Below are 24,001 nucleotides of genomic sequence, written 5' to 3' on the forward strand. Positions count from 1 at the left end.
TGTGTTACCTGGAATAGCACTCACACAGCAGGATGCTATTCTTGAATGGTTTTGATGTCCTGACATAATACAATTGATAACACAAAGTGTATGTTATCAGTTGCTTGATCTGAGAAGAGTCACTCCTCTGGGAACTTCCTATCTGTATTTCCAAATACTTAGGCACAAAACTGGACTTATTCTTTAAGTTCTCTCACCTCTCAAATTACCAGATGCAATTAGCAGCTTTCCGAGTTTTTAGTAGGGTAATACGTAGGACAGAAAATTTGAAGCTTAGGGGGCAAGGCAGCTTTTAATGTAAATTTTGAGAGTATGTATATTTTAACAGGAGCAACTCAAATGTTGGAACAAATAAAATAAGACAAGACCTGGTTGCTTCACAAGCAGTTTAATTTTGACACAGTTGGACATAATACATCCATCCTCGTGAAGGCTTTGGCTTGAGTGACTTGACATCTGTGACACAGTAACTCTGGAAACTAATTCAGCTCCTCAAAGTCCAATGTTCCCCCTTTTATTAGTCCTGACTGTAGGAGGGCCTGTCTGTATTACAGTCAGTGTCATCTGTCTGCCTGCCCTGTTTTTGGTGCACGCAGACCTTGGTGTGCGTGGCAGATTGCAGTTTCTCTTTTTGCTCTTCTGAGCACAGTTTTCCATTTGGTGTCATGTTTGTCTCCCCATGTAGTGCTGCTCAGCACGCTACGTTCTGGCCTGTTCCCGTCTCAGTTGGTGCCAGCTCTCACTTCTGTGTGGTCTCAGCTACTTAGCTCTTGTTCCATTTGCACTACTTGGCCTTTTGCTTCCTTTTGCTTGGTCCAAATGATGGACACACTGAGTGGGATGAAAAAAGGGCTTTCTGCTCTGCTTGTGTGCTTGACTTTCCCCTAATGAGACATCATGTGCAAAGGAAGTATTGCTGAGATCCTGTGGATAAGTGCTGCAGAGTAATCTCTGTGGATACACATGGAGGAGTATGGACAATGTGGCTGAATTCCTTCCAACCTCTCTGAATGATGGGCAAGCTCATGTTTCTGTCAGACTGAACTTGACTGCATTTGTCCCCTCCTTTTTTTTTCCCATGTCCCCAAGAGGAATAGCAAAACTCGCATGCATGCCACAAAGCTTTTTCTAGGAATTATCAGGGCTGTGACAGCACATATTCAGCTAATCGTTAGTTAGAAAAGTAAGAAAAATTTCCAATATCTTAATTTTTGGCCTGAACAATTGTTGAGCTGTTTTCATTCAGATCTGAAGAGGTTTATCAATATGAAAGGTAGTAGGAGCCATCAGTATGGCAAACTTCCATTTGAATTGGTAGCTTCAAGTTTTAAACAACTGAAAATAACCACAAAATCAGCACTGTTGGGCAACTTTCTTAATGTATAGCCCTATACTTAGACTGTAATTGTGCTAGAGTGAATTAGATAGCAACTCTAAATTGAAAGGAGCTGGGTGAATACTAATCATAACTTGAGCCATTGGGAAAGATTGACGAATGCTTATGTCCACCGCGCTATACTATTCAAAGGCAGAAAAGAAATAGTGCTCTATGAATTTTCCTTTAACCCATTTTTTCCTTTTCCCCAGTAATAAGAAAACTATATTTCTGGTGTAATTATATGAAGTGAAAGGAAACAGATCTCCATCTGCCTTGTTTAGTAAAAATACTACTGTTGCTGTTGCTGCCTGTGGTTGTAGCATCTAGAAGAATAAATGTCTTGGAAAATAATGGATCTTTCAAAATTCGATAGCTTTCAGAATCTTCAGTATGCATATAAGCAGTGAAAAGGATGGCATTTGCTTTCTGAAACACTCAAACATGGTTAAGTTTTCATCTTAAAGCTTAGTCCATGGTGCTTTTTAAAGTTAAAAGTATTTGTATGAAGGAAGCAGAAACAGCAAAGCACATAGGAAATTCTTCCATTGTACTGTAAAAGTACAATAGAAAATCAGTCCAATTACACCTTTGCCATCAGAATGTGCACCAGCTTTTCATGGCAGTCAAGTAACTTAGAGACTTGTTAGCATCTCTTTATTGCCCTGGAAAAAGTTGACATCCTTGCTTTTCTTGGAGACAGAAATTCAGGTCAAATAGAAGCAATTTAATATTTGAAGAGCACCAGTTTATTAAGCAGCTGACAGTGCTGGGCTTGAAGTGACTTGTGGTGGCTTCTTTCTGCCACTTCAGTCCTGGTTTCAGCAGTGAGTCTGCTGACAGGGGCAGATGCTGAGGAAGGAATGAGTGTCCTGCTTCCTGGGTGCGGACTGGTTGAACTCACTTCTTGTGGGATCTGTGTAGCTATTTTTCAAAGCATCTGGCATAAATGTTGTCAATTTAAGATGTTAGCGCAAGTAACCCTTTCTTAACCTTGCGTGTTAAAACCTGTGAACTTCTATTTTATTCCCGGGGGAGATAAATTGTTAAGTCCTCGTGGGCGTTCTGTTTAGCCGTGGAGGGTCAGCCATATGGTGTTGCATCTGCTCTCACTTCTGAAAGGGAACTAATTCTTCATATGTTTGGTTCTTACTGGTTCTTTGGGTTTAGCTGTTACCATTTAATGCCATGGGAAAAATAGAGCTTCCCATGCTGAGCTCAGTTCATCTTTGACAAAGCATTCCACATTAGTTAGTGTTATTTTTAAAGTCTTGCTATAATTGAAGATTTGCTTTTTTTGTGTCTCAGTATTGCTCTGAAAATCATAGTGTAAATACTGCTACTGTACCACTAGGATTAAAAACAGATTCTAAAACTTAAAACAAATTGGCCTTTAAAGTAAGAAAAAATGGTCATCTTCACTGTGAAATTACTTTACCATTTAGTGTCCTGTGATAAATGGCATATTCTAATATTGAACACTACAATCACTATTTCTGTAAGGCCATGTGAATGTCCTGTGCTGTTTCTTAATGAGTGATCTCTGTAGACATGTAATTCCTAGGATAATGTGATAATTAAATATCCCTTGCTTATCCCATTAACCCAGGGCAAACTCTGTATGCTGGAGCCAGATGAAGGTGAAGCGACTCTGCTGTTCCTAGGCTCCAGTTAGTGATTTTTTTGCTCATCGGTGCTAAGATTTGTTCTGAGGAGTGCACTGTTTCATGTTGGGTCTTCTGGAGGTCTTTTCTCAAGTAATATATGGAACAGCGTCCGACTCAGGATTTAAATTATCATGAAATTGCTTCAGGCCTCTTGCTTTCTAAAGATAGTCTGAAAAGAGAAAGGTTTATTGACATGGTTTCATATATATTTCAAACAGATGTAGTTAAACCTATTGAAGAAGACTCTGTAGCTTCTCTTTAATTGGGATCATGACTGGTTTATTTGGTTTAGTGAGGCTAAAAAGAGCTAATCAGCTTTCAAGGAAAATAAGCTAGTTTTTTAATATAGAAATGAATGTCTGCACGTCACTTTGGGCTGGTTAAGCTCTGTTAACTTCAGTAACATCTACTAATGCTTACATTCTTGGGTTCTTAATGTTTTTCTTTTTAAAGTTAATCCCTTTTTTCGAGATTTGTTTCTCGGTGCTCATCTCCACGTTTCTCAAAGGTTTCTACCCGCCACCATGCGTCTTCCTGCTTAGGATCCTGCTAGTTTTGCTGGCTGCAGTGCATCCTGCAGCATCTCCACATGAACTGTGTGTTCCTTATTTACTCCTAGTAGGCATGTGGAGCCTCCCAGCCTCTTTTCTTGAATAGCATCTTGCACTGTGTTCTTCCTAAGTTCTTGAATCCAGTTGCCATGTACACCTGTTAGCCCTGACAGTGAGATGAGGATGTGTATGGGTTTTTTTTCTTTCAGAGGTAATGAACTAACATTTCCTTTAAGTAGCTGGAGAGTGAATAGAAAACCTCGTTCTTCTGGCTGAAGATAGGTTTCCTTTCCCAGTTGTAATTTTGTCCTAGATCTTAGAGAATGTGTTAGAAAAGAATTGGAGAAGTTGTTTTATGTCCTTGAATGCACAGCTGAGGAGCGCAGCAGCTGAAGGGTGGATAGTTCTGTAAACAGGAACAGATAAAATGCACTGGGGATGATGCATTTGCTGCAGCACTTGACACGATGAGCATCAAGTCCTGTGTACAACTGCAGCCTGTTGAGAATCTGCCAAAATATCTAGTTTACTTTGCACAACTTGTGTAGCAGCTTGTTGGTTCTTTTCAATTGAAGCTGTTTGTTACCTACAGTATAAACTGGCCAAGCTGTTATTGCAGGGATCTACTGTCTTTGTTCACCTGACTACGTCACATATCACATATGTCTTGAATTAAAACCCAGAGGAAATTTAATAAAATGAAATCTGCCTTTGCTTGCATCTTTTGCAAGTACTGACTATTACTTCTGGTCCCCAGGCTTGACAGGGGAACAGCGAACTTACCATGGGAAGGAGAATGTGGACTCCAGGCACAGTCGAGGGAGAGGAGGAGAGACAACTCGCTTCCACACTGTCAACGTGGCACAGCCTGTCCGATTTAGCAGTAAGTTGCAGACTGAGAAGTCTGGGCCTTTCTTCTCCTAAGGAATTTAGAAATTTAGGCTATATTTTAATGAAAAATTTATAATAGTCTTTTATTTTGCATAGCTTTTTGTCCAGGCATTATTGATGTGCAGTGCTATTTTAAGGCATTGGTGCATTTTTTATATATGTCCTGCAGTATTGCATGGTTCATGTAACAGACCAATACATGCAAAGAATTCTGCTTCACTAGTAATCCTGTTCTTGTGAAACCAGAGTTGCAATTTTCAATTATAATTCATTGCAATTACAGAAAACTAAGCCCATGGTTTAAGTGATGGTTTCAGCCTGCAGCTGGTAGAATAATCTAGTCCTTGTCTCTTGATGTGAGCTTGCATGGAGGATTGTTCCCCTGGAAAGTGTGGGGGAAACCAGGATTGATTGCTCTTGATTGAAGTAATTTTGAAGAGAATCTGAAAGACATTGCACTAATATTAGCTAATTGAGTGGGTCTCTGATGTTGTTTTATATCCTTTTTAATAGGAAGAACATTCTTTAGGGAGTGGGGAACTTAAATTCTTCATTTGCTTCTTTAAGTCTGTCAAGGAAGTCAGTTGCACTTGAATGGGTTTCATCATGATACTCCTGTTGCTCTGAAAACCAGTGTAAATACTGCTACTGTACCATTAGGATTAAAAACAGATTCTAAAACTTAAAATAGATTGGTCTTTAAAGTAATAAAAAAATAGTCATCTTGACTGTGAAATTACTTTACCATTTAGTGTCCTGTGATAAATGGCATATTCTAATATTGAGCACTACATGTTGGAGATGCTGCAGGATGCACTGTAGGCAGCAAAATTAGCAGGATCCTAAGCAGGAAGACTGGCATGGTGGTGGGTAGAAATCTTTGAGAAACATGGAGATGAGCACTGAGAAACAATCTCGAAACAAGGGATTAACCTTAAAAAGAAAAACGTTAAGAACCCAAGAATGTAAGCATTAGTAGATGTTACTGAAGGTAATAGAGTTTAACCAGCCCAAAGTGATGTGCAGACATTCATTTCTATATTAAGTTAGGAATCTTCAAAAATATCACTTCAGTGTCATCCTACCCACTCACCTGCAGCACTGCTAGTGCTACAGTCATCCTCCTGGTCCCAGCCTTATCCAAAGCATTATGAATGTCCTGCAGGTGTCCTTGCTACTGATCATAGAATCATAGAATCAACCAGCTTGGAAGTGACCTCAGAGATCATCAAGTCTAACCCTACCATTGTTACTAGACCGTGGCACTAAGTGCCGCATCCAGTCTCATCTTGAAAACTTCCAGGGATGGTGAATCCACCACCTCCCCGAGCAGCCCATTCCAATGCCTGACTACTCTCTCTGTAAAAAATCTCTTTGTAATATCCAACCTAAACCTCCCCTGGCAGAGCTTGAGTCTGTGCCCTCTTGTCCTACTGCTGGTTGCCTGGGAGAAGAGACCAACCCCCACCTGACTACAATTTCCTTTCAGGTAGTTGTAGAGGGTGATAAGGTGTCCCCTGAGCCTCCTCTTCTCCAGGCTAAACAATCCCAATTCCCTTAGCCTCTCCTCATGGCACTTGTGCTCGAGTCCCTTCACCAGCCTCATTGCTCTTCTCTGGACCCGCAGTGACTGCTGCCTCTAAATCTCTCCAGGCCCGAAACATCTATGTCTCCCCTTCCTTCTCCCTCTTATCTTGGTTCCCTCTTTGCTCCAGGGATCATCCAGCAATTTAGGAATATGAGGCTGCACTAATTAGCCTCGAAGGGAGGGATGGGATAGAGTAAGAAGAGAACATGGAGGAAAGACATGGGACCACCTGGAATGTGGAAATAATTGCTTTGGACTCTGATCTTCTGAAAAAGACAAGTGATTGGTATTTAGATTTATCATGGATTCTAGTAGCTAAATCGTTAGTAAAATTTATAAAGGACAATAAAGGAATTTAGAAATGGATACAGCAATATCTAATAGGCTCTGCAGTCTGATTGGTACTGTATTTTGCCCCATCTTAGTGATGTGAACAGTAGATCTTAAAAGATCCTATATAAATGGAGACCGAGGAAAGATATTTAATTAATGGGCTTCAAAACTAAGTTTGTATATGATTATTTGATGATAAAGATTGCTGTTTCTGAAGGGAATGAAGAAGCTTGAGAACAGAGCTGTGATGGCATGTGAAGAACATAAAACAGTTTCAGAATTTAAGGTTTCTTTCTTAGGTGTGCAAAATTAATATTGCAAATGCAGATGCTAAAATCGTATTTCATGTGTTTTAAATTTCATCCACCTGTCTCTGTGATACTCTTAGTCACCCAATACCTCCAATAATGTCAGTCAAAAGCTCATGGGCCTGTTTCATCCAGAAATGCCTTGAGGCTTTTGTTTCAAGTACCTTTGGTGGAGTTAATTGAGTGAAAGCAGAGATGGCAGTTTACACCCATCACCTTCTTACTTCCTGAAGATCCACTTTACAGTGATGTTTTTCCAAAGCAACCAAGGTTTTCCCCAGAACCCCCCTTGCCTTTAGTGATTGACTATGGGAGCAGGATTATGTGAATACTGCTGAGACTGCAATGGTAGGTTGAAAACTTCACAGCAAGTTGGATGGGTTGCTAACCACCTAATAGAAAGACACTGTCATTACATGAGCCACTTCTCTTTTTTTTTCTTCCTGCTTCTTGCTGCTTGTTTTGACTTGGATTGATCAAATTGATTTGATTTATAAATGTGTGCAGGGAAATATCTTCCACAGTAGATGAACAATCTTAAAGACTTGAAAGACTGTCACAGTGCGATGAAACTGTACTAGGAGTTGCATCTTTTAAATAATATTTATAAAAATTAACATTTATCAGAAACTGTAGTAAAGTAAGTCTTCAGTGATCTGTATTGTGTGCACCTCCTTCTGTGGCGGTGAAGTGTACACAGTATATTGTGTGTACACATCCAAGTGATTATTCATTGCATTGTCATAAAATGTTTAGGATGCATTACCTTAAAGATCCTAATTTGGGGGGAATGGTTTCCCTTCTATTCTTCATGTTTCCTAGGAAAGTGCCCAACAGGATGGCACCACTATGAGGGCACAGCCAGCTGTTACAGAGTGTATTTAAATGGGGAGAACTACTGGGATGCCATGCAGACATGTCAGCGGGTGAATGGATCCCTTGCCACCTTCACTGTGGACCAGGAGCTAAGGTTCATCCTGACACAGGAGTGGGACCTGGAAGAAAAAGCATTTGTAAGGAAGGACCAGCGTAGGTGAGTAGGAAGGAAAGGACCAAGGTCTTTTATTACCTGAGAATGATTTCTGTGTGATACAAATGCTGGTTGTTCAGTTTGTGTGGTAAACCTAATGGTAAAATTGACTTCAGGTGAATAACCAGTATGAGCATGCTGGGTGGCTGTTTGGCAGGGGCCATCTGTATTTTATGTTTTAATTAACATTAACAGGCTACAGTTCAGCAGAGTCTTTTTATCTTCAGGTTGTCTCAGCAGTGTGCAGGTATGTTTGAATCTAACCTAATTTTTCTTGTAGGTTCTGGGTTGGATATCAATATGTAATCACCAATCGAAATCACTCTCTAGAAGGTCACTGGGAAGTAGCTTACAAAGGTAGGCCTCAAATTATTGCTTAGTTCAGTAACCCATGGAAACTCTTTTAAACCATTAATAGAATTTACAAGAACAGCATAACTTCTTCCAGTGATAGTGTTGAAATAGTGTAGGGGAACTGCTTTGTTTTACAGTATGGAAATGGAAGAGTTGAGTACTCATTACACATCTTCTTCTGAAGTTTAAGAAGTTGCATGGTTTTTCACATTGACATCTTGTGGAAAGAACATGTTTCAGTTTATTTGGGCTTTCCCCTTGATTAAGATGAGGAAAAGGAAACTACTCTGTAGTTTCTTGTTCTTTGTAGTGAATGTGTAGATGAACTGATTCCTGATTCTAGTATTTGCACAGGCTAGTGTAGGATGTTTGAGGGTTTTAGCTAAGATTACTGGTAGAATTTATATACTTAAAAAATAATCTTGGATTTTGAAGAATTTAAGTACTGCAGATAGTTTACTTTAAACCGTGTCAAGATTTGCATAATTCCAGAAATATATCTCAGTTTATACGAAAAACTGAACATTAATCTGATAGGCATCACTGACTGAACTCTTTCAATTGCAAAGCAAGGGGCTCCCTCTGCTGCAAATGCAAAGTTATGTTTCTACACTTTTTATTTTTAACTAATTCAGTTGAGGGATTAGGTAATCTCAAAGTCATTATCTGAATTTTTATGTGTAACAGTGGCATGTCTAATTGCTGTACTGGCTTAGGTAATGGAAAATTTAAAACAGTGGTGGTTGGGGCTTTTTTAAGCATCAGCACTGTGAATTTCAGTGTAGCATTTGAAAACTAATCTGAATAGGGTTTTTTTTCTCGTACACAATTTTCAATATCCATGGTAAATCTGGAAGGAAAACTGTCTGTTAGGTACAGATACATAATTATTAACAGAATTTTGCTAAACCTTTTGGGTCTTGAAAAATATTTCCTTTGATATGTGAGAAGCAGTAGAACCCTGCATAGCTTTTTAAAGATAGTACTTGTTTACTGTGCTGCCATGGTCAAAATTATGCTTTCTTTTGTGATTTAAGTGAACAGTGGTCTGAATATTCAGAGGTTCAGAGAGTTCCTTCTTGTGAAGGCAGGAATGTTTGACCTGTTCCTTCTTGTGAAGGCAGGAATGTTTTCATTAGTTCCTTAAAGTAAAGCACCTAAAGATGTCTTTGGACAGCAGGGGAAAGGGAGGGAGGAAGGAAAGTCCAGCTCTTTCTCATAATAGGGATTTCTGGTCTGGGCAAAACAATTTATGTAGGTAGGTTTCTCCTGTGAAGCCCAAAGAAAAAACACATTCTCCTTAAAAGGATCTTTCTTTGCTGTTTGGAAAGCTGACTGCACTGCCATCTGCTGACAGTGTGTCGCACCCAGGGAGGCAGAAATCACAGAAAAATCATGATAGCTTTATCATAATTTTTATTTAATTTGATGTGCTATATATTTAAACTTTCTCAATACCATATATTCTTTTGTTTTCAAGCTTTATATTTAATAAAGGGATGCCTCTGCGCAATAAAGTACATAGTTGTACATAGTAGCATTTAGTACTTTCTTCCGCAAAGCTCTTCTTAGGCTTCATTAACTTGTATTGAGGCAGGCTGAATTCCTCATACATGTTTGAAAGGTGATTTAGGGTTCTGTAGCTTGGAAATTTGCACATGTGTGGAGCATAAGCCCTCAAAACTTCTTGCACTGTTTGGAACCCATCACAGTGCTGTTCCTTAGCAGTTAGGTGAGGTGAAAGGACCAAGCAGTCAATGGCACCATTGTAGCTGCAGAAGCAGCATTGTTCTCTGCACAGCACTGCTCTGCAGTCTGAGTGAACAGCAGGAGACGTGAGGAACTGCCGTGCAGGTGGATGTACACACATCTTTGGAAGCACTAGTAGGTGCTTGGAGTGCTAGGCACAAGATTGGTGTATGGGTTCTTACTCCACTAGTAACAAGTGTGGCTGAACTCAGCAGTTGTTTGAAGAGGTGCATAACTATTGTCAGATAAACCCCATGGGACTCTGGAAAAGCAGCACTTGTGGAGATACCAGAATATCAGTCCCTTGACAGTACTTTGGAAACAGCAGCCTCTTTTCTCTGTGAATCACTCCTTCCCTCATGGCTATTTGCCTTCCCCTGGAGCAGTGCTGCTAATGGAAGCTGGAGACAGAGGACTGTAGCCTGGTAGTGGAGTTGATGTGCGTGAAGTGGGTGATGTTACAGAGCCTTTCTAAAGCTTTGCATACCCACAGGCTGCTTATACCAATGCATCTCATTCTAGGCTCTTCAAAAGTGTTTTTACCCCCTGACCCTATTTTTGGTACGGCTATGTCTGAAAAGGAAAACGTTCTTTGTGCCCAGCTTCAGTGTTTCCATTTTCCTACCCTCCGGCACCGTGATTTACACAGCTGGTATGCTGAAAACTGCTATGAGAAGTCTTCATTCCTCTGCAAAAGGAGTAAGTTGGTTTCAGTTCAGTGTTAAATGTGTTGCATGTTTAAGTATGCATGTAACAAATATGTGGATATTGGTTTGTTATCCTTTCTAACTTTTGTTCAGTGAATTAAAAAACAAAAAGGTAGAGTTACATTTGTACTTGATTTTAATAAGTAAGAGCATCATAATATGTGGCTGTCACACAGTACAGAATTTCACTAAAAATTAAGCAGTAGTATCCACACCAAAATAAAGTATACTTGGAAAAAAAAAAAGGTTTTTTTTGCAAAAGAATCATCATTCTTAAATTATTAATTTCACATTAAAATGAGAAAACACTTATGAGAATATAGCAAATTCTATTAAATTCTTTCCAGCCAATTATTAGAACTAGAGGGGAAAAGGCTTTTATTCTGTAACTTGCATTTCTGCAAGAACTTCCAGGCTGCTCTCCCTGTGGACACTCCCAGCTGACCTGTGCATAGGGTGTAGGGTACAGGCCATACTCCCTGAGCAGTTCTTCAGCTGATAGGTCCCAGGACTGTGTTCCTTCTCTCTGGTTTCCGTACCTACCTTTAGGTTGGTGGGAGAAAGGAAAAGCTGCATCTTCTCTGGGCCAAACCTGAAGGGCACTCCCTACAGACCAGTCCTCAAAAGCAAGCCAAGCAATAGTACTATTGTTGTCCTAGCAGCATCTTGATCCCTGCCCAGTGGAGGAAGGTTAGGTGCCTTCTGTCCACTGTTCTAAGTACTAGGAGAAAGGGAGGAAGCTGCAACAGGCATTGACAGTGAAGCTTAAACTTCTCAGACCACTTGCTTTCCTGTGTCTTGGAGAGGGTGTCAGTTCCATTAGATACGTAAAACTCACCTTACCAGTTTTGAGCAGTAAATCATCCCTGTGTGCCTCACAACTATCCGTTATCTTCCCTGCTCCTTGGAGATCCCTTTTCAAAGTTGCTTTAATGTGCAGGCATGGATTTTAACCAGGGGTCTGCTTAGGTTCACAAACCACTTAATGCAACAGAATAAACTAGATTCCATCAATACTGATATGTGTTTCTGTTCTAGGCCAAACTTGTGTTGATATCAAAGACAACATTGTTGATGAAGGCTACTATTTCACTCCAAAAGGGAATGATCCCTGTTTGAGCTGCACATGTCACAACGGTGAGCCTGAAATGTGTGTAGCTGCTTTGTGTGAACGGCCTCAGGGGTGTCAACAGTATCGCAAGGACCCTAAGGAGTGCTGCAAATTTACCTGTTTAGACCCAGGTAAGAGTTGACAGCTACAGTTTTGTTAATAAAATTAGTTATCAACTTGGATAGCCTTGGATATAGCTTTGTTTGAAGTGATGTCCTTGCAGTGCCTTGACATTGCTGGGTACAGCCACACTGAGGAACGGTCTCAAATCACTGGAAAGGAAACACGTCAGAATGTGGCTAGTAAATGTCTGTTATCCTTGATGTGACTTAAAAAGGGGAAGCAGTAGCTTATTTTCTGTATGGAGATTGACAGTCCTATGGGGTTTTAATAGTGTCCTGCACAATTCCTATGTCATGCTTAGTTGTCATGAAAAGAAAATACTTTTTTTGAGTGCTAATTAAGCATCTTTTTCTGGGCATGAGCATTTGTGTGTGGGAGTTTGCATGCAGGGATCACGTGGGAAGCAGAGGTTTTATATAGAGTTTCAGTAATCAGCAGCGCATACAACTTTGTTTATTTGATTTGGTATCTCAGTGCAGCTCTTTGTTTTGGATCAGTAAAGTTTTCAGTTGACTGTGAACTGTTTTCAACCACCATTTAGGGGTACAGGTTTTTGGGGGGGTTATTTTTCTGTAAAGGAACTTCAGAAAAGAAATGTAGCTTACTTGAAATTTATTGTGAGAGTGGTCAAATACTGGAGCAGATTGCTTGTAGAATCTCCTTCTGTGAGGATATTCAGTGCCTGGCTGGACTCTGACCTGGGCAACCTGCTCTAGCTGATGCTACTTGAGCAGGGTTTGGACTAGATGATCTCAGGATGTTCCTTTCGGCCTGAGCCATTTTGTGATACTGGGTTTTTTTGGTATTTTAAAAGAACCTAATCTTATCCGAGTGTACTAAAATAATACTGTTCTGAACTCCTGTAGAAAACATAGTAGGTCAACTGTTCCCATCAGGGCCTTTTATTTCAGTCTGTTACAAATGAAGATGTGCTTACTGGCTTCCAAATTTGCAGTCTTTCTTATTTGTCTTAACTAGAGAAGTTAATCATTAAAAGGAAACTGGCTTCTCCTTGTGTCATTCACATTTGTTCTGGAGGCTAAGCTTAACAGATGTTTGTTGCAGGTCATTCGGTGAAAGAGTGGGGAAAAAGCAGGAGTCTTCCTCCCACTCTTATCAGCTGAGTTAAGACTTAGGCTTCACTTTTTTTAATCTTCAGAAACAGTGTCAGCAAAGCATCATCCAGCAGACAGGATAAGATAACCTGGGATAACCTCGTGCTGTGTTCTTTAATCCTTGCCTATTGCTGTGGGTCTTAACTATTTCATGAATACTGATTTGAAGAGTGTATTTTACCACATCCTTAAGCTCTTCCTTCTGTTCTGGTGTTAAATGAGGCTGTTTCATCATACTCTTGCTTGAAGTGTTCTGGTTTTGTTTTTTCAGTAACTTGGTTTTTGAGAGAAGAATTATCAAGCACAGTATTCCAACTTCCTTCATAATGAAGTTGCTTCAGCTAGTGATAAATACTGAAAATTTCAAATCAAACATTTCAGTTTTCCTTCTGGGTGTTTATAAATTACTATTCCAGATGACAAAATTAATGAATTACTTCTCTTTAATCAGCATGTATTTATCTTTGTCCAATTCTTTCATATATCTTCCCTAAGCTCTGCAAAGGAAAGAAAATGGTTTACTAACCAACAGTAAGTAAATTAATCACCCAAGGAGAGACCTGGGGGAAATAAATCCTGCTGTTGGGTTGGCAGGTAATCAGCTCTTGCTGTGTGAGTGGGTGAGCAATGATTACAAGTGGATAACGAATATTACTCAAGGACTTGGTAGTAGGGGAGTTGTTCAGTGGTAGGAGTAAGCTGAGCAATCACAGCTATAATCTCTTGAAGAATGCTTCTCATTTATTTGAAGATAAATAGCAGAGGAATATCTTTTGTGTACTAATGCTGGAACCAAGGTAGTCTGTCTATTGCTGTTCCATGGATGTGGTAGATAATAATTTTTCTGTTGTGGCTCCTGTTTAGACAGACCTGCGACTCTTATTTGGGGGAAGGTAACAGAAGAAATAAAATACTTCAAAAGAGTTGATGTGCAGAAGCTTTTCTAGTAGCTAAACTGGTGCAGTTACAGGGTACTAGTGCTGTATTGAGTGTAAAAACAGCTTTTCTGAAATAAACTGCTTGTATTTATGTGGCTTGGAAATATAACTAAACCTTGTTCTGTACAAGCTGGGTCTGTCTTTTTTGAATTTATGTTTTGTTTAATCTAGGACTTCACTTGAGAATAGTTAATCCAGACAAACAGACTGAATGATAGGAGCTCTCACAGGCCGCAAGGAGTGTGGTGGAGGCTCATGACTCCCCAGAATGTCTAAGAATTGCAGGAGTAGATGGCCTAAAGGAAGTATGTGGAAGTCAGGCTTTCTGCCTACAAGGTTGCATCATGCTTGCCTATATGTATATTTTACTGAAGTCACTTTAGTGCTGTTAATGGCCTTAAATAATTTACAATGATCATGAAGTCAGTGTTGCCAGAAGATGGAGGAGGAACAAGGGCAGGTCTGTGGCTTTTAGGAGGGTGTGTTGCTTGGTAGGTGTGTGACTGCATCCGTTGGAGCTCTGACAGCCATAGTTGCTAAAAGGTTTGACAGCACAGAGGCTTTTGTACTGCACAGCCGGATTTGAGAGGGTGTAATGTTCAAGCTATATGCATGGTGCACTATTAAATGACTTTCTTCTTGACAAGAGTGCCTTATATAATAAATGCTAGTCTGTTAGCCATGTACTGCAACCATGTATAAATTAGGTAGATTTTTCTGTAACTAGCATGTGTAACAAGTCAGTACTCAGAATTTTTGTGAGGCTTTTAGCCTTCTTTTATAAGGTATCTTTGATAAAACTGTAGCTATTGTTAGTGAAAGGAAAAGTATGGCAAGAGCTCTTGCAGCTGGAGTGGGTGTGGGGAAGGAGAGGTGGCCAGGATCTGACTGGTCACTCTGGGAAATGTGGTGGTTCTGCAGTGGCTGGGAAAAGGGGTCATATCTGGTAGTGCTTGTGCCCTGCAGCTGTAGGTGACCAGGTTGTGCAGCCACCTCATGTTTGTTATCCACACCTAACCTGGGTGTGTTTCTCATTCAGAGCTCTTTAAGGGAAGTTGGTGCAAAGAACACAGCAGTCATCTTTAGGTCATTTTTCTTCATGTGTGCATGCTACTGCAGTGTGATTAGTTGTCTTGTGAAAAATTAATATTTCTCATGCCTGGTACTGGGGGAACAGTGGTACTTTGCTCACAACAGCCTTCCAAATGTGAATCTGGTTAGCAGTGGGATAGAGCTCTCAAAATCCTAAGATCCTGAGTCTGTTTCTTGTTCTGACACTTTCTTTCTGTATGACTCTACAAAAAGACTTAATTACTGTTCTCCTTAATCTCTTCAGTTCTCGAAATATGATTATCATGTTGATTAACCTTTTTAAGGTATTTTTAGTTCATATCACTTAATGATGCTAGCTGATAACACATGGAATTTAGATGACCATATCTTGGTGATAATTAAAACATTTAGAGATTTTTGTTGTTGGAAATACAAAAGGTAAGATGTCCAGAAGTCTCACAGTGTGTAGGTATGCCAGTTCTCAGGCCTTTCCCATAGCTTTCTGGCTTGCTTTCCTGTTTAGTATGACATCAGCTGTGCCAGGGAAAAACGTGGATGTGCAAAATGCTGTTAACCTTTCCTTTTTTTCCAATTTAGAAGACTTGAAGCCTTCAATGTTTTGTTCCCTTTGCTAAGAAAGATATTCTTAGAAACTTTTAGATCTTCTTGCCATAAAATGATAAATCACTTGATGATTCATAATTTTCTTATATATTATATATATGTAGAAGTGTTAAACCAGGCTAATGAATCTCCACTCTGCATTTATCTCTGTTACTGACAGAAGAACATCAAGAAAAATGAGTCTTGAACAGAAATAACAGGCTGCTTTTTTTGTGTTACATAACAGATGGCAACAGTTTGTTTGACTCAATGGCTGGTGGAATGCGTCTGATTGTGAGCTGCATCTCGTCCTTCCTCATCCTCTCTCTGCTGCTTTTCATGGTCCACCGGCTACGCCAGAGGCGGAGAGAGCGCATAGAGTCTCTGATTGGAGCAAACTGTAAGTATCAACACTCATCCTGTGCTTTGTGCATATTATATTTGATGTACAGCTGAGAAATGCAGTGTCAAGCAAGACCATGGTGTGTGTGTGTGACTTGCTAGGTTCTTCAAACCTGAACTTTTCTAGCTGATAATGGAAAAATATTTTTTATTTGTATTGATCCAGGTCTGAAATATCTTCTGTGTGAATGATGTCTGTAGTTTGAGGAGGTTAGAGTCAAATTTAGATGTGATACAGGACAAACTGGCTGGGAGCAAGTGGACCTGATTATTGTTGTGTAACTGCAGCAAGTTGACTTGTATGGGTTATGTAGACTTTTTTTAGGTCTTTGGGAGACCTGAGTTCCTTGGGTGTGAAAAGTGGAAAAAGGTGTTGAGATCTGACTTAAACTGAAGAAGAAAGCATGGGATAAAGTCACTACTTTTCTTTTTCTTCTCTTGAAACAGTGCACCATTTTAACTTGGGCCGCAGGATGCCTGGTTTTGACTATGGTCCTGATGGTTTTGGAACTGGCCTTACTCCACTGCATCTTTCAGACGATGGGGAAGGTGGGGCATTTCATTTCCACGATCCGCCTCCACCCTATACTGCTTACAAGTATCCAGGTATTCAACGTCCAGATGACCCACCTCCTCCTTATGAGGCTTCTGTGAATCCAGACAGCATACTTCGTTCCACTCCAGGTATGTAGGCAATAATTTATCTTTTCTTCCTCTTTACATTTTGGCTAGAGGATAAATTTTTTGGAGGTATAATCATGTGGTTTGTTGATTGTGATGGAAAAATACATTTTACACCTCCAGTTTCTGTGATGGACAAGTCTTTTGTTAAAATGTATCATTGTTTGGTTTTTCTCAAAGAATCTTTGGATCAGCTAAATTAGAAGCGGAATCCAGTCTGCAAGCAATTTACCTCTTAGACCTTACCTATTTTCAAGTCTTATCTTTGGATTATGTGGTTACCTTTTTTCCACCATGCTGATACCATTTCTGGCCTTTTGAAGATAGGTCTATAGAGACTGGTATTAAGAAGTTGAACAAATTTCAAGTACAAGAGAGTTTGAATAAAATGTATCCAGTGCCTTCTCTCCTCCCTGCTTCCCCCACCTACACCTCCCAAAAATTGACCAAAAATACCACTTCCTAATGATTCACCCACTGCTCTTCTGTTTTGCAGCTGTGATATTTACATACTGTAAAAATCATTCCAATATGGGATTTTATAGCAGCATATTTCACAAGATAAGTGAGCCTGATTAGTGCAAGCATCTTATTTATATATCAAAGTTTTATTTTTGCTACACAGTTTTCCTGTTTTACAGTGTCATCTTGTGCATTAGCGCAGAACCAGGAAAAACTCAGAGCTTCCAGAAATACAGATAGTAAATCTGTTTGGGACTGTGAAATGATATACTTCACATTCTGTTTCTGCTTGTTTTTGGTCCTTTGCAGATGGAGTTCTTTCTCAGGCTGTGCAAAGCAGTCCTCCATCACTAGGAAACTGTGATATATCCCCACAGCTTACAGAGGGATCGCTTCCTCCCTCAGTTGGTCCTTCTCCAGTGGAGCTGGAAGACTCTGCTGACAGCAGCACCTTTCTTGTCCCTCCTGACACACCGCTGAATGAAAACACACCGGCAGAAACTCTTACGGGCAGCCGTCACAGCCACTGTTCCCTCAATACCATTGTATAGAGGAGTGAATCGCTGCTCACCGGTCAGAGAGAGTTTTAGCAACTGTTTGCACAGACAAACACTAATCCGTGGTTTGAACTCCAGAAGGAATTTCCACTTTGTTTTCCGAACACCGCTTTTATGTTCTAGATTAGATTTGTGCCTCTTGTTTTTTGGCTGTTGTTATTCATTCACTAATCAATTTGTCCTGTAAATATGGATTGTGTAACTGCTCTTTTTTGTCAGTGATGGAAAAGAGTGCAGAGAATTCCTTTGACTTCTAAGGAGGTGAAAAGTATGGGTAGTTGGGTTTTTTTTTGGTTTTTTTTTTTCCTTAACCTGAGAGGAATCAGAATCTACATCAGAAAAAAAGCTGCTTGGATTTGGCTGGATACCACTGGACCCAGGGAACAGACAATGGAAAAGGAGGGTGGGGGCAGTCACTGTTCATTCAATTGCTTTCTCTTGCTTCAGTGCTATACTTGGAAAAGGCAGAGAAGATGGAACTGCAGGGGAAGGGACTGGGGGTCTGTTTTACAGAGTGGGAGCACTGAGGAGCTAAAACATGTACCACCAAGAGCTGCACAGTGTAAAACGTTCACAGGTTTTGATCTGCCTTGTTTCAGAGCACCATAGGGACTGGAGGATGAATGGTCTACACAATGTGTGACAAGTGGGTACTAAGAAAACCAGGATTTGCAATTACAGTTATTTGTTGTTGGTAGCTGCAAAATCTCATCGTTGGGTAAACTTATGGCCTGTGAAGAAAGCTGGGTTTGTGTAATGTCCCTTTGGTAGAATCCTCACATGCGTTAGGGAAGAGATGGGGAGCAATTAAATTTGTTGCGGTCTGAGTTCACTGTACGAAGGTCCTGTTTGTTATAATCCCATGAGGAAGATTGAGGTATTTTTCTTTCTAGTTTAGCTCCTTTACAGTGAACAGTTGCACAAGACTGGCCTGGATTAAAGACCATTGTTCTTGCTTTTCTTATTGCGTGCTATTATATAGCATGTGTGTTCCCTCCCCTCCATTTCACTTCTTTACAGTTCTACAAATACCACTTAAAAACTGTGATCAACATGTGTACTATACCTGATGTTTAATTGGACACTTGTTCTTTATCTGAGTCCCATAAATTGCCCACCTTGTTCTAGAGATTTCCCCTGTGCCCCCCAAACCATTTATCCAGGTCCCATGAGGGGTTATAATGAGGTTAGTGTACTTAAATCAATAAAGCAGTTTGCATCAGTCTGATATGTCATCTTAAATTTCCCCCTTGTATTGAACTCTTTAAACTAAGTTAATTTACAGGTGGCAAAGATTCATTCACTCCCTCACGAAACCCAAAGTCAAGCACTGTTGGTTTTGATAATGAGTGTAAAATAATCTTTACAGGTGGTTTTAAATTTAAGTTTGGATTTTGGTGTATGAATAATTTACCCTTTCTTCCCATCTTTCCCTTGCCTCTGCTTCTCCTTGACTTACTGTAACAGCAGATGAGATTAATTTTAAAGAATTTGTAAAGAATGCTCCTTGTGAGTGCTCTCCTGTTACCTTATGAAGGGTACAAGCCTAGAGGGACAGGAAGCAAATGCTACATGGGGGTGTGTATGTGATCTATTTTTCTAGTAATGACAAATCCTAACCCACTGTTGTGGTTTCCTAGTGCAGCTGACTTTCCCCATGGAATATGCTGCTACTTTCTATTCCCTGTCTTGCCTATAGGCTTATACTGTACTTGGGGATTGGTCTTGACAATTCAACTCCTTTTGCACAGAAAACTGTGAGTTTCGTTACTGAGATTGTATCTGGTGTCCTGACATTCAGACACTTGATAACAATCTTGCCTCCACTGAAGAGCGTGAATCACAGTTCTGGGGTGCTGCTGGCACACGAGTGGGAGGAAGCACTGTTAGGAAGCTTCTCCTCCTGGAGCTGTTCCGCCACCTGCGTCCTACTCTCTGGTTTGACTGGTTCCAACAGCAGTGGTACGAAACGAGAGGAGCATTTCTCCACCCTGTGGGATCTCTTGCCATCTCCTCCTCCGAGTTCCAAGTCCTGGTCTAATGAAGTGGATGGATAGCAGTAGTCAGAACCATGCATACAAATTATTGAGCATTTCTGAAGTATGAAAATAAAGCGGGTTTTGTGCATTTTTTAGCACATTCATACGTTTTATACATTGTATGTACTGATTTTTCTTTAGATTTATAGGTACGAATGCGTGTGTGTGTGTTTCTGGGTGGGATATATATATCTATACATACTGTAGACAGTAACCTTTGTGCTGCATCTGGCTAGGTGAAGCTAAGCACTGAGATAGAAACTAGGCTCTTAGGGTTAACACTTCTCTCAAGCTGGCTACACTGCTATAGGACAGACTCTGGTAGTGTACACTTAAGTAGGATGCAAAGTCCATTCTACTACAATCTGTTCCTGAAAAATATTGTTAACATTGCAAAATAGAGAATTTCCAATTTATTTTGAAGCCAGATGGAATATTTGTTCTTTGTAGTATCCTAGCGCAATAACAAAAGGCCTTTTGGCTTGGTTCGGTCTCTGAAGCTGTGGTTTTTGGCTGAGGTGAACAGATACCTTACCTCACACTTCTAACACTGCAGGAATCTGTTCAATATTTTTTGCTATTGTTTTTCTTTTGGTTCTGTGGTGAATTTTATTTGCAAATAAGCTCTGTTACAACTGGCAACTTCATGGTGGCTCCTGGTTGTAGCTATTCCAAATGGAGGCTTCTTTGTAGAAGCCTCAGTGTGATATTTTCCCTGTTGCTTCTGAGCCTTTCCCACTTGCATATTGGCAGGAGGCTGCTATTTTCTCTATTTTCCTCTATCTTTCATCTTTACTGTAAACAAGGGAAATTCTGCCTTGAATGGAGCAGCTCACTAAGTACAGTTCATTTACCTCTTGGTGAGCTTCTAAATTGGCAATAAAATTGTAATATTTTTTCCCTTTTTCATGTAGATTTTCTCTTGGAGTAAGAGACTTTGTAGCAGAAAAACATCCCAACTACACAGACTTCTGGACCAACTGGGGAAGAGTTTTCTTGACAGCAGTGGACTCCATAGCAAACCTTCCTTGCCCTTGGCAAGGAGACTGGAAGGCAGTTTGTCCTGAGCACCAATTACAGAGGATTGATGCTTGCCCAGGGAAGACCTTTCTGTTTTGATTGCCATTAGATTGATGAGATCTGAAGTTACTTTGTGCATTGATTTTTAGGGTTTTTTTTATATCCCACCCCATTGATATCTCTGGATGTTTTTCTTAACTATTGTTTCATCCTAAATGTCCTTCCAGACCCAGTGGGGAGATGGCATTGCCACGATTCCCAGCAGTGTGTGTGAGCTGAGAGTGCATTTCTCTCGGGATGTCCTTGACCACAGTTGGTGTAAAGTCCCAGCACTCGGTTGCGCTCAGGGTTCGCACGTCCCGTTGTGGCCACAGACAAAGCTGCTCCTCAGATTCCCCCTCCTTGCAATGTACTGTGGTGCCATATTGAGGTCTCTGCCATTCCTTAAGAGCAGCCCCAGATACTTGTTTCTCAGTGATGCCCATAGACAGTCTCACAGCAGCCTCTGATTCTGTACTAGGTGAGTTGTAGAGTTAAAACATTAGAGGGGCAGTGGGTTTTGTTCTGTGCTAGATCAACACTGTCATTCAGATGTACAAAGAGCTTGTCTGTGTAATGTTCAGTCCTGTTTAGTTTGAGCCTCAGACTGTTCCTTTACCCATGCATGGCAGAATGCTGATCTAGAAAAGGAATGAAGTAGGTGGACATTATTTTCTGAAGGCTGAATCTTACAGTTGGTGGGTGCTCTGCCTCCACATGTGTCGTGGGGTGATGGCCTGTTCATGCATCTCCCAAGTTTCACTTGGGAAGAAAATGTCTTTTGTGACCGTAACTATTACCATTCTTTTCCCATCTCATGTTAATTGAGTTTGAAGATGTTTTTAAAGATGTCTTTATCTTTCAGATGTGACTTCACAGTGGCAAAGCACTGATGTTTTAATTTTGCCTCGTACAATCCGTAACATGCATCTCTTTTCAGTTGCTGAAACGTCTGTTTTTCTCCCTAGCTAAGGAACATGTAATATACAGAAATTTGTTCTAAATTTCCCTTTGTAAGCTGGGTGCTGGACTCTGAAATTAGAGTAGTTGAGTGTAGAAAAGTGAGTCAAAGTTCATACATTTGCTTCCAATGTTCCCCAGTCCCAAAGTGAAATAGGTGTTTCTTTGGAATATTCGCTTTCAGTGATAAAGATGAGCTTCCCCTAACAACAGTCAGCATTACCTGCCTGTTACAGTACCACATAGCTTTAATTTTCCAGTATGTGCACCTTGAGTGTTGAGTGGGTCGGAGCTGATGCCAGCAGAGGTGCTGTGCTCGCAGGCTGCGTGTGTGGCCGTGCTGCGCCATACCCTGTGTGTTGGGCTGAGGGTGCCTGGGAGGCCGTGAGAGAATGAGACACTGCTTTTTACCTTCCTCTGGAAAATCATTTTAGCCAGCACTGCACTTGCAGGCTTCTCCTGTGTAGCTGGTTTGTGACTGGACTTAACTGTGGCAGTGTATAAAAGGTTTTGATATTCTGTGAAATACCATGTAGAATTTAAATTTGATACTATAATAATTGAGTCCCTGTGACACTGGTTTTTTGTTTTAAATTCTTTGGGGTTGACACTAATAATTCTTTTTTTTTTTCCAAGATGCTGTGAGAAACATTTCATCCAAATGCCAAATAAATTGTGTTCTGTAAGAGAAATGTCCTGTTCCAGCGTATCTTGATTTCTGCATAGATGTGGGTCCCCAGTGTTGTGAAGGAAAGTAGTGTTAAATCAATGCTTCTGAGCTGTGATGTTGCAAAAAGAGCCATAGATCCATTAAACTTTGCGCACAGAGTCTGCTGAAGTCCCTGTGTGTATTAATTCCAGTGGAGTTTACAAGTGTTAGTGTAATTTTAAGAAAGTCTTGGGCTTATACCCAAGAAAGTGAAGTGCAACTTATTCTTGCTGCCCTCCCCAAACCTGTGGGAAGATGCTGAGTCCCAGGGCAGGTGGTTGTGCTGGAGGGAGAGGTGATCCGGACTCCCACCTCCGTGCTTGGCTCGCAGTGTTTGCTGTGAGCGCTGTGGAACGAGTCTCTGCGGCACTGTCAGGCTGTCCCGTGTCCTGCTCGTGGCTGCAGGAGGAAAGCCATGCGAGGGTCACGGAGGACTCCACTCCCCCATGCCTGCAGACTGCAACTGCCGCCGCAGCCGCCTCAGTCGCTGCTGGACTTGAACCAGAGTGGCTCCAGGGCTCCATATCCGCAGGATGCTGATTCAGCTGAGGGAGATGGGACACAGCTCTTCCTTCGCTGCTTGTTTGGGGAGACAAACACCTCTCCATAGCAGCTGCGCGATGTCACGAGTGCTTGGAGGGGCGTAGGCTGGCAGAGTCGCCGTAGGCCTCTGCTGGCGTTGCTAGGTCCTGTGTAGATAGGTACAACTTGTCCTTCCCTCCTGCCCCTCGTTGTTTCCTCCAGGGGCTCCCGACCACTCCTTGGGGATGCACATCTGCGGGGCGCAGCGCTGACCATTGGGTGCTGTGGCACGGCATTGCTGATCAGCCTTCTGCTCTAAGCTCTTACCAGCTTAAAACGTGTTTTCCTGGGAGGGTGACGAGCAGCTGTGCTCAGCGCAGTGTGTCCGGGGCGCTCAGCCCCTGGGCGAGTGCCAGGGCCTGGAAGGCGCGTGTCAGACACGCGTAGGGGCTGTGTGCTGGCAGTGACCCCGGGGGTGCCAGGCCGTGGGGAGGGAGATGTCGCTGATCCCGGCGCGGTGGCAGCGTGGGATGAATGAAGGGGCTGTGCAGCAGTGTGTGGCCAGCGCGCATCTGCCGGCCACAGTGCCTCCTTTGTGCCGGCGCCGGCAGCAGCCTCCTGCTGCACTCCCAGCCCTGCTCCCGGCTTTCTGCCTGGGCTAGCAGCAGCTTGTTATGGGGACCAAATATCCTTATGCAAAATCAGAAGTGGATGGAGCACTTATTGTCCATGAACTTCACCTTCCCACAGCACTTGCTTCTCTGGATGCCCACAACCCCTTGTGCACCCATTCTTGGGTGATGTGAACCATGCTTTGGTGGCTGAAGTCTTCGTCTTGTCACTGTCCCTGTCAGCCTGGGTCCCCGGCTAAGCTCCCAGGCGACAGTGCAGGATTTACCTCCAGGAGCCGTTCTTGGCACCTCCTCTGTGTGCTGGCAGTCAGTGCTTGCTGACAGTGCACGTGGTGGGGGTTCCCAGCTGGGTGGCACTGTGCCCACAACTGATCAATGGCAGCAGCTTAAGTAACTATTTTTATTTTTCGGTGGTATTTTTCCCATATCATGGCTCTTGCCCTTCATGCTGTGACTACGTGTGTCTGCAGGGACCTCACCTG

The 24,001-nt window shown here is 41.5% G+C and overlaps 1 protein-coding gene across 1 annotated transcript in view; it reads left to right on the plus strand.

The window, feature by feature from the left end:
* DGCR2 (DiGeorge syndrome critical region gene 2) overlaps positions 1-17,806 on the plus strand; it is a 32,566-nt gene extending 14,760 nt beyond the window's left edge. Inside the window, exons 4-11 of the mRNA XM_009085234.1 lie at positions 4,351-4,476; positions 7,536-7,746; positions 8,024-8,100; positions 10,369-10,545; positions 11,592-11,795; positions 15,744-15,896; positions 16,346-16,582; positions 17,351-17,806. Of these exons, the coding sequence (XP_009083482.1) occupies positions 4,351-4,476; positions 7,536-7,746; positions 8,024-8,100; positions 10,369-10,545; positions 11,592-11,795; positions 15,744-15,896; positions 16,346-16,582; positions 17,351-17,592 (1,427 nt within the window). The 3' untranslated portion in view covers positions 17,593-17,806. The remainder of the gene's footprint in view (positions 1-4,350; positions 4,477-7,535; positions 7,747-8,023; positions 8,101-10,368; positions 10,546-11,591; positions 11,796-15,743; positions 15,897-16,345; positions 16,583-17,350) is intronic.
* Positions 17,807-24,001: the final 6,195 nt, after the last annotated feature.

The sequence above is a fragment of the Acanthisitta chloris genome, unplaced genomic scaffold, assembly GCF_000695815.1.
Source record: "Acanthisitta chloris isolate BGI_N310 unplaced genomic scaffold, ASM69581v1 scaffold11252, whole genome shotgun sequence".
In the NCBI taxonomy this organism is placed as follows: Eukaryota; Metazoa; Chordata; class Aves; order Passeriformes; family Acanthisittidae; genus Acanthisitta; species Acanthisitta chloris.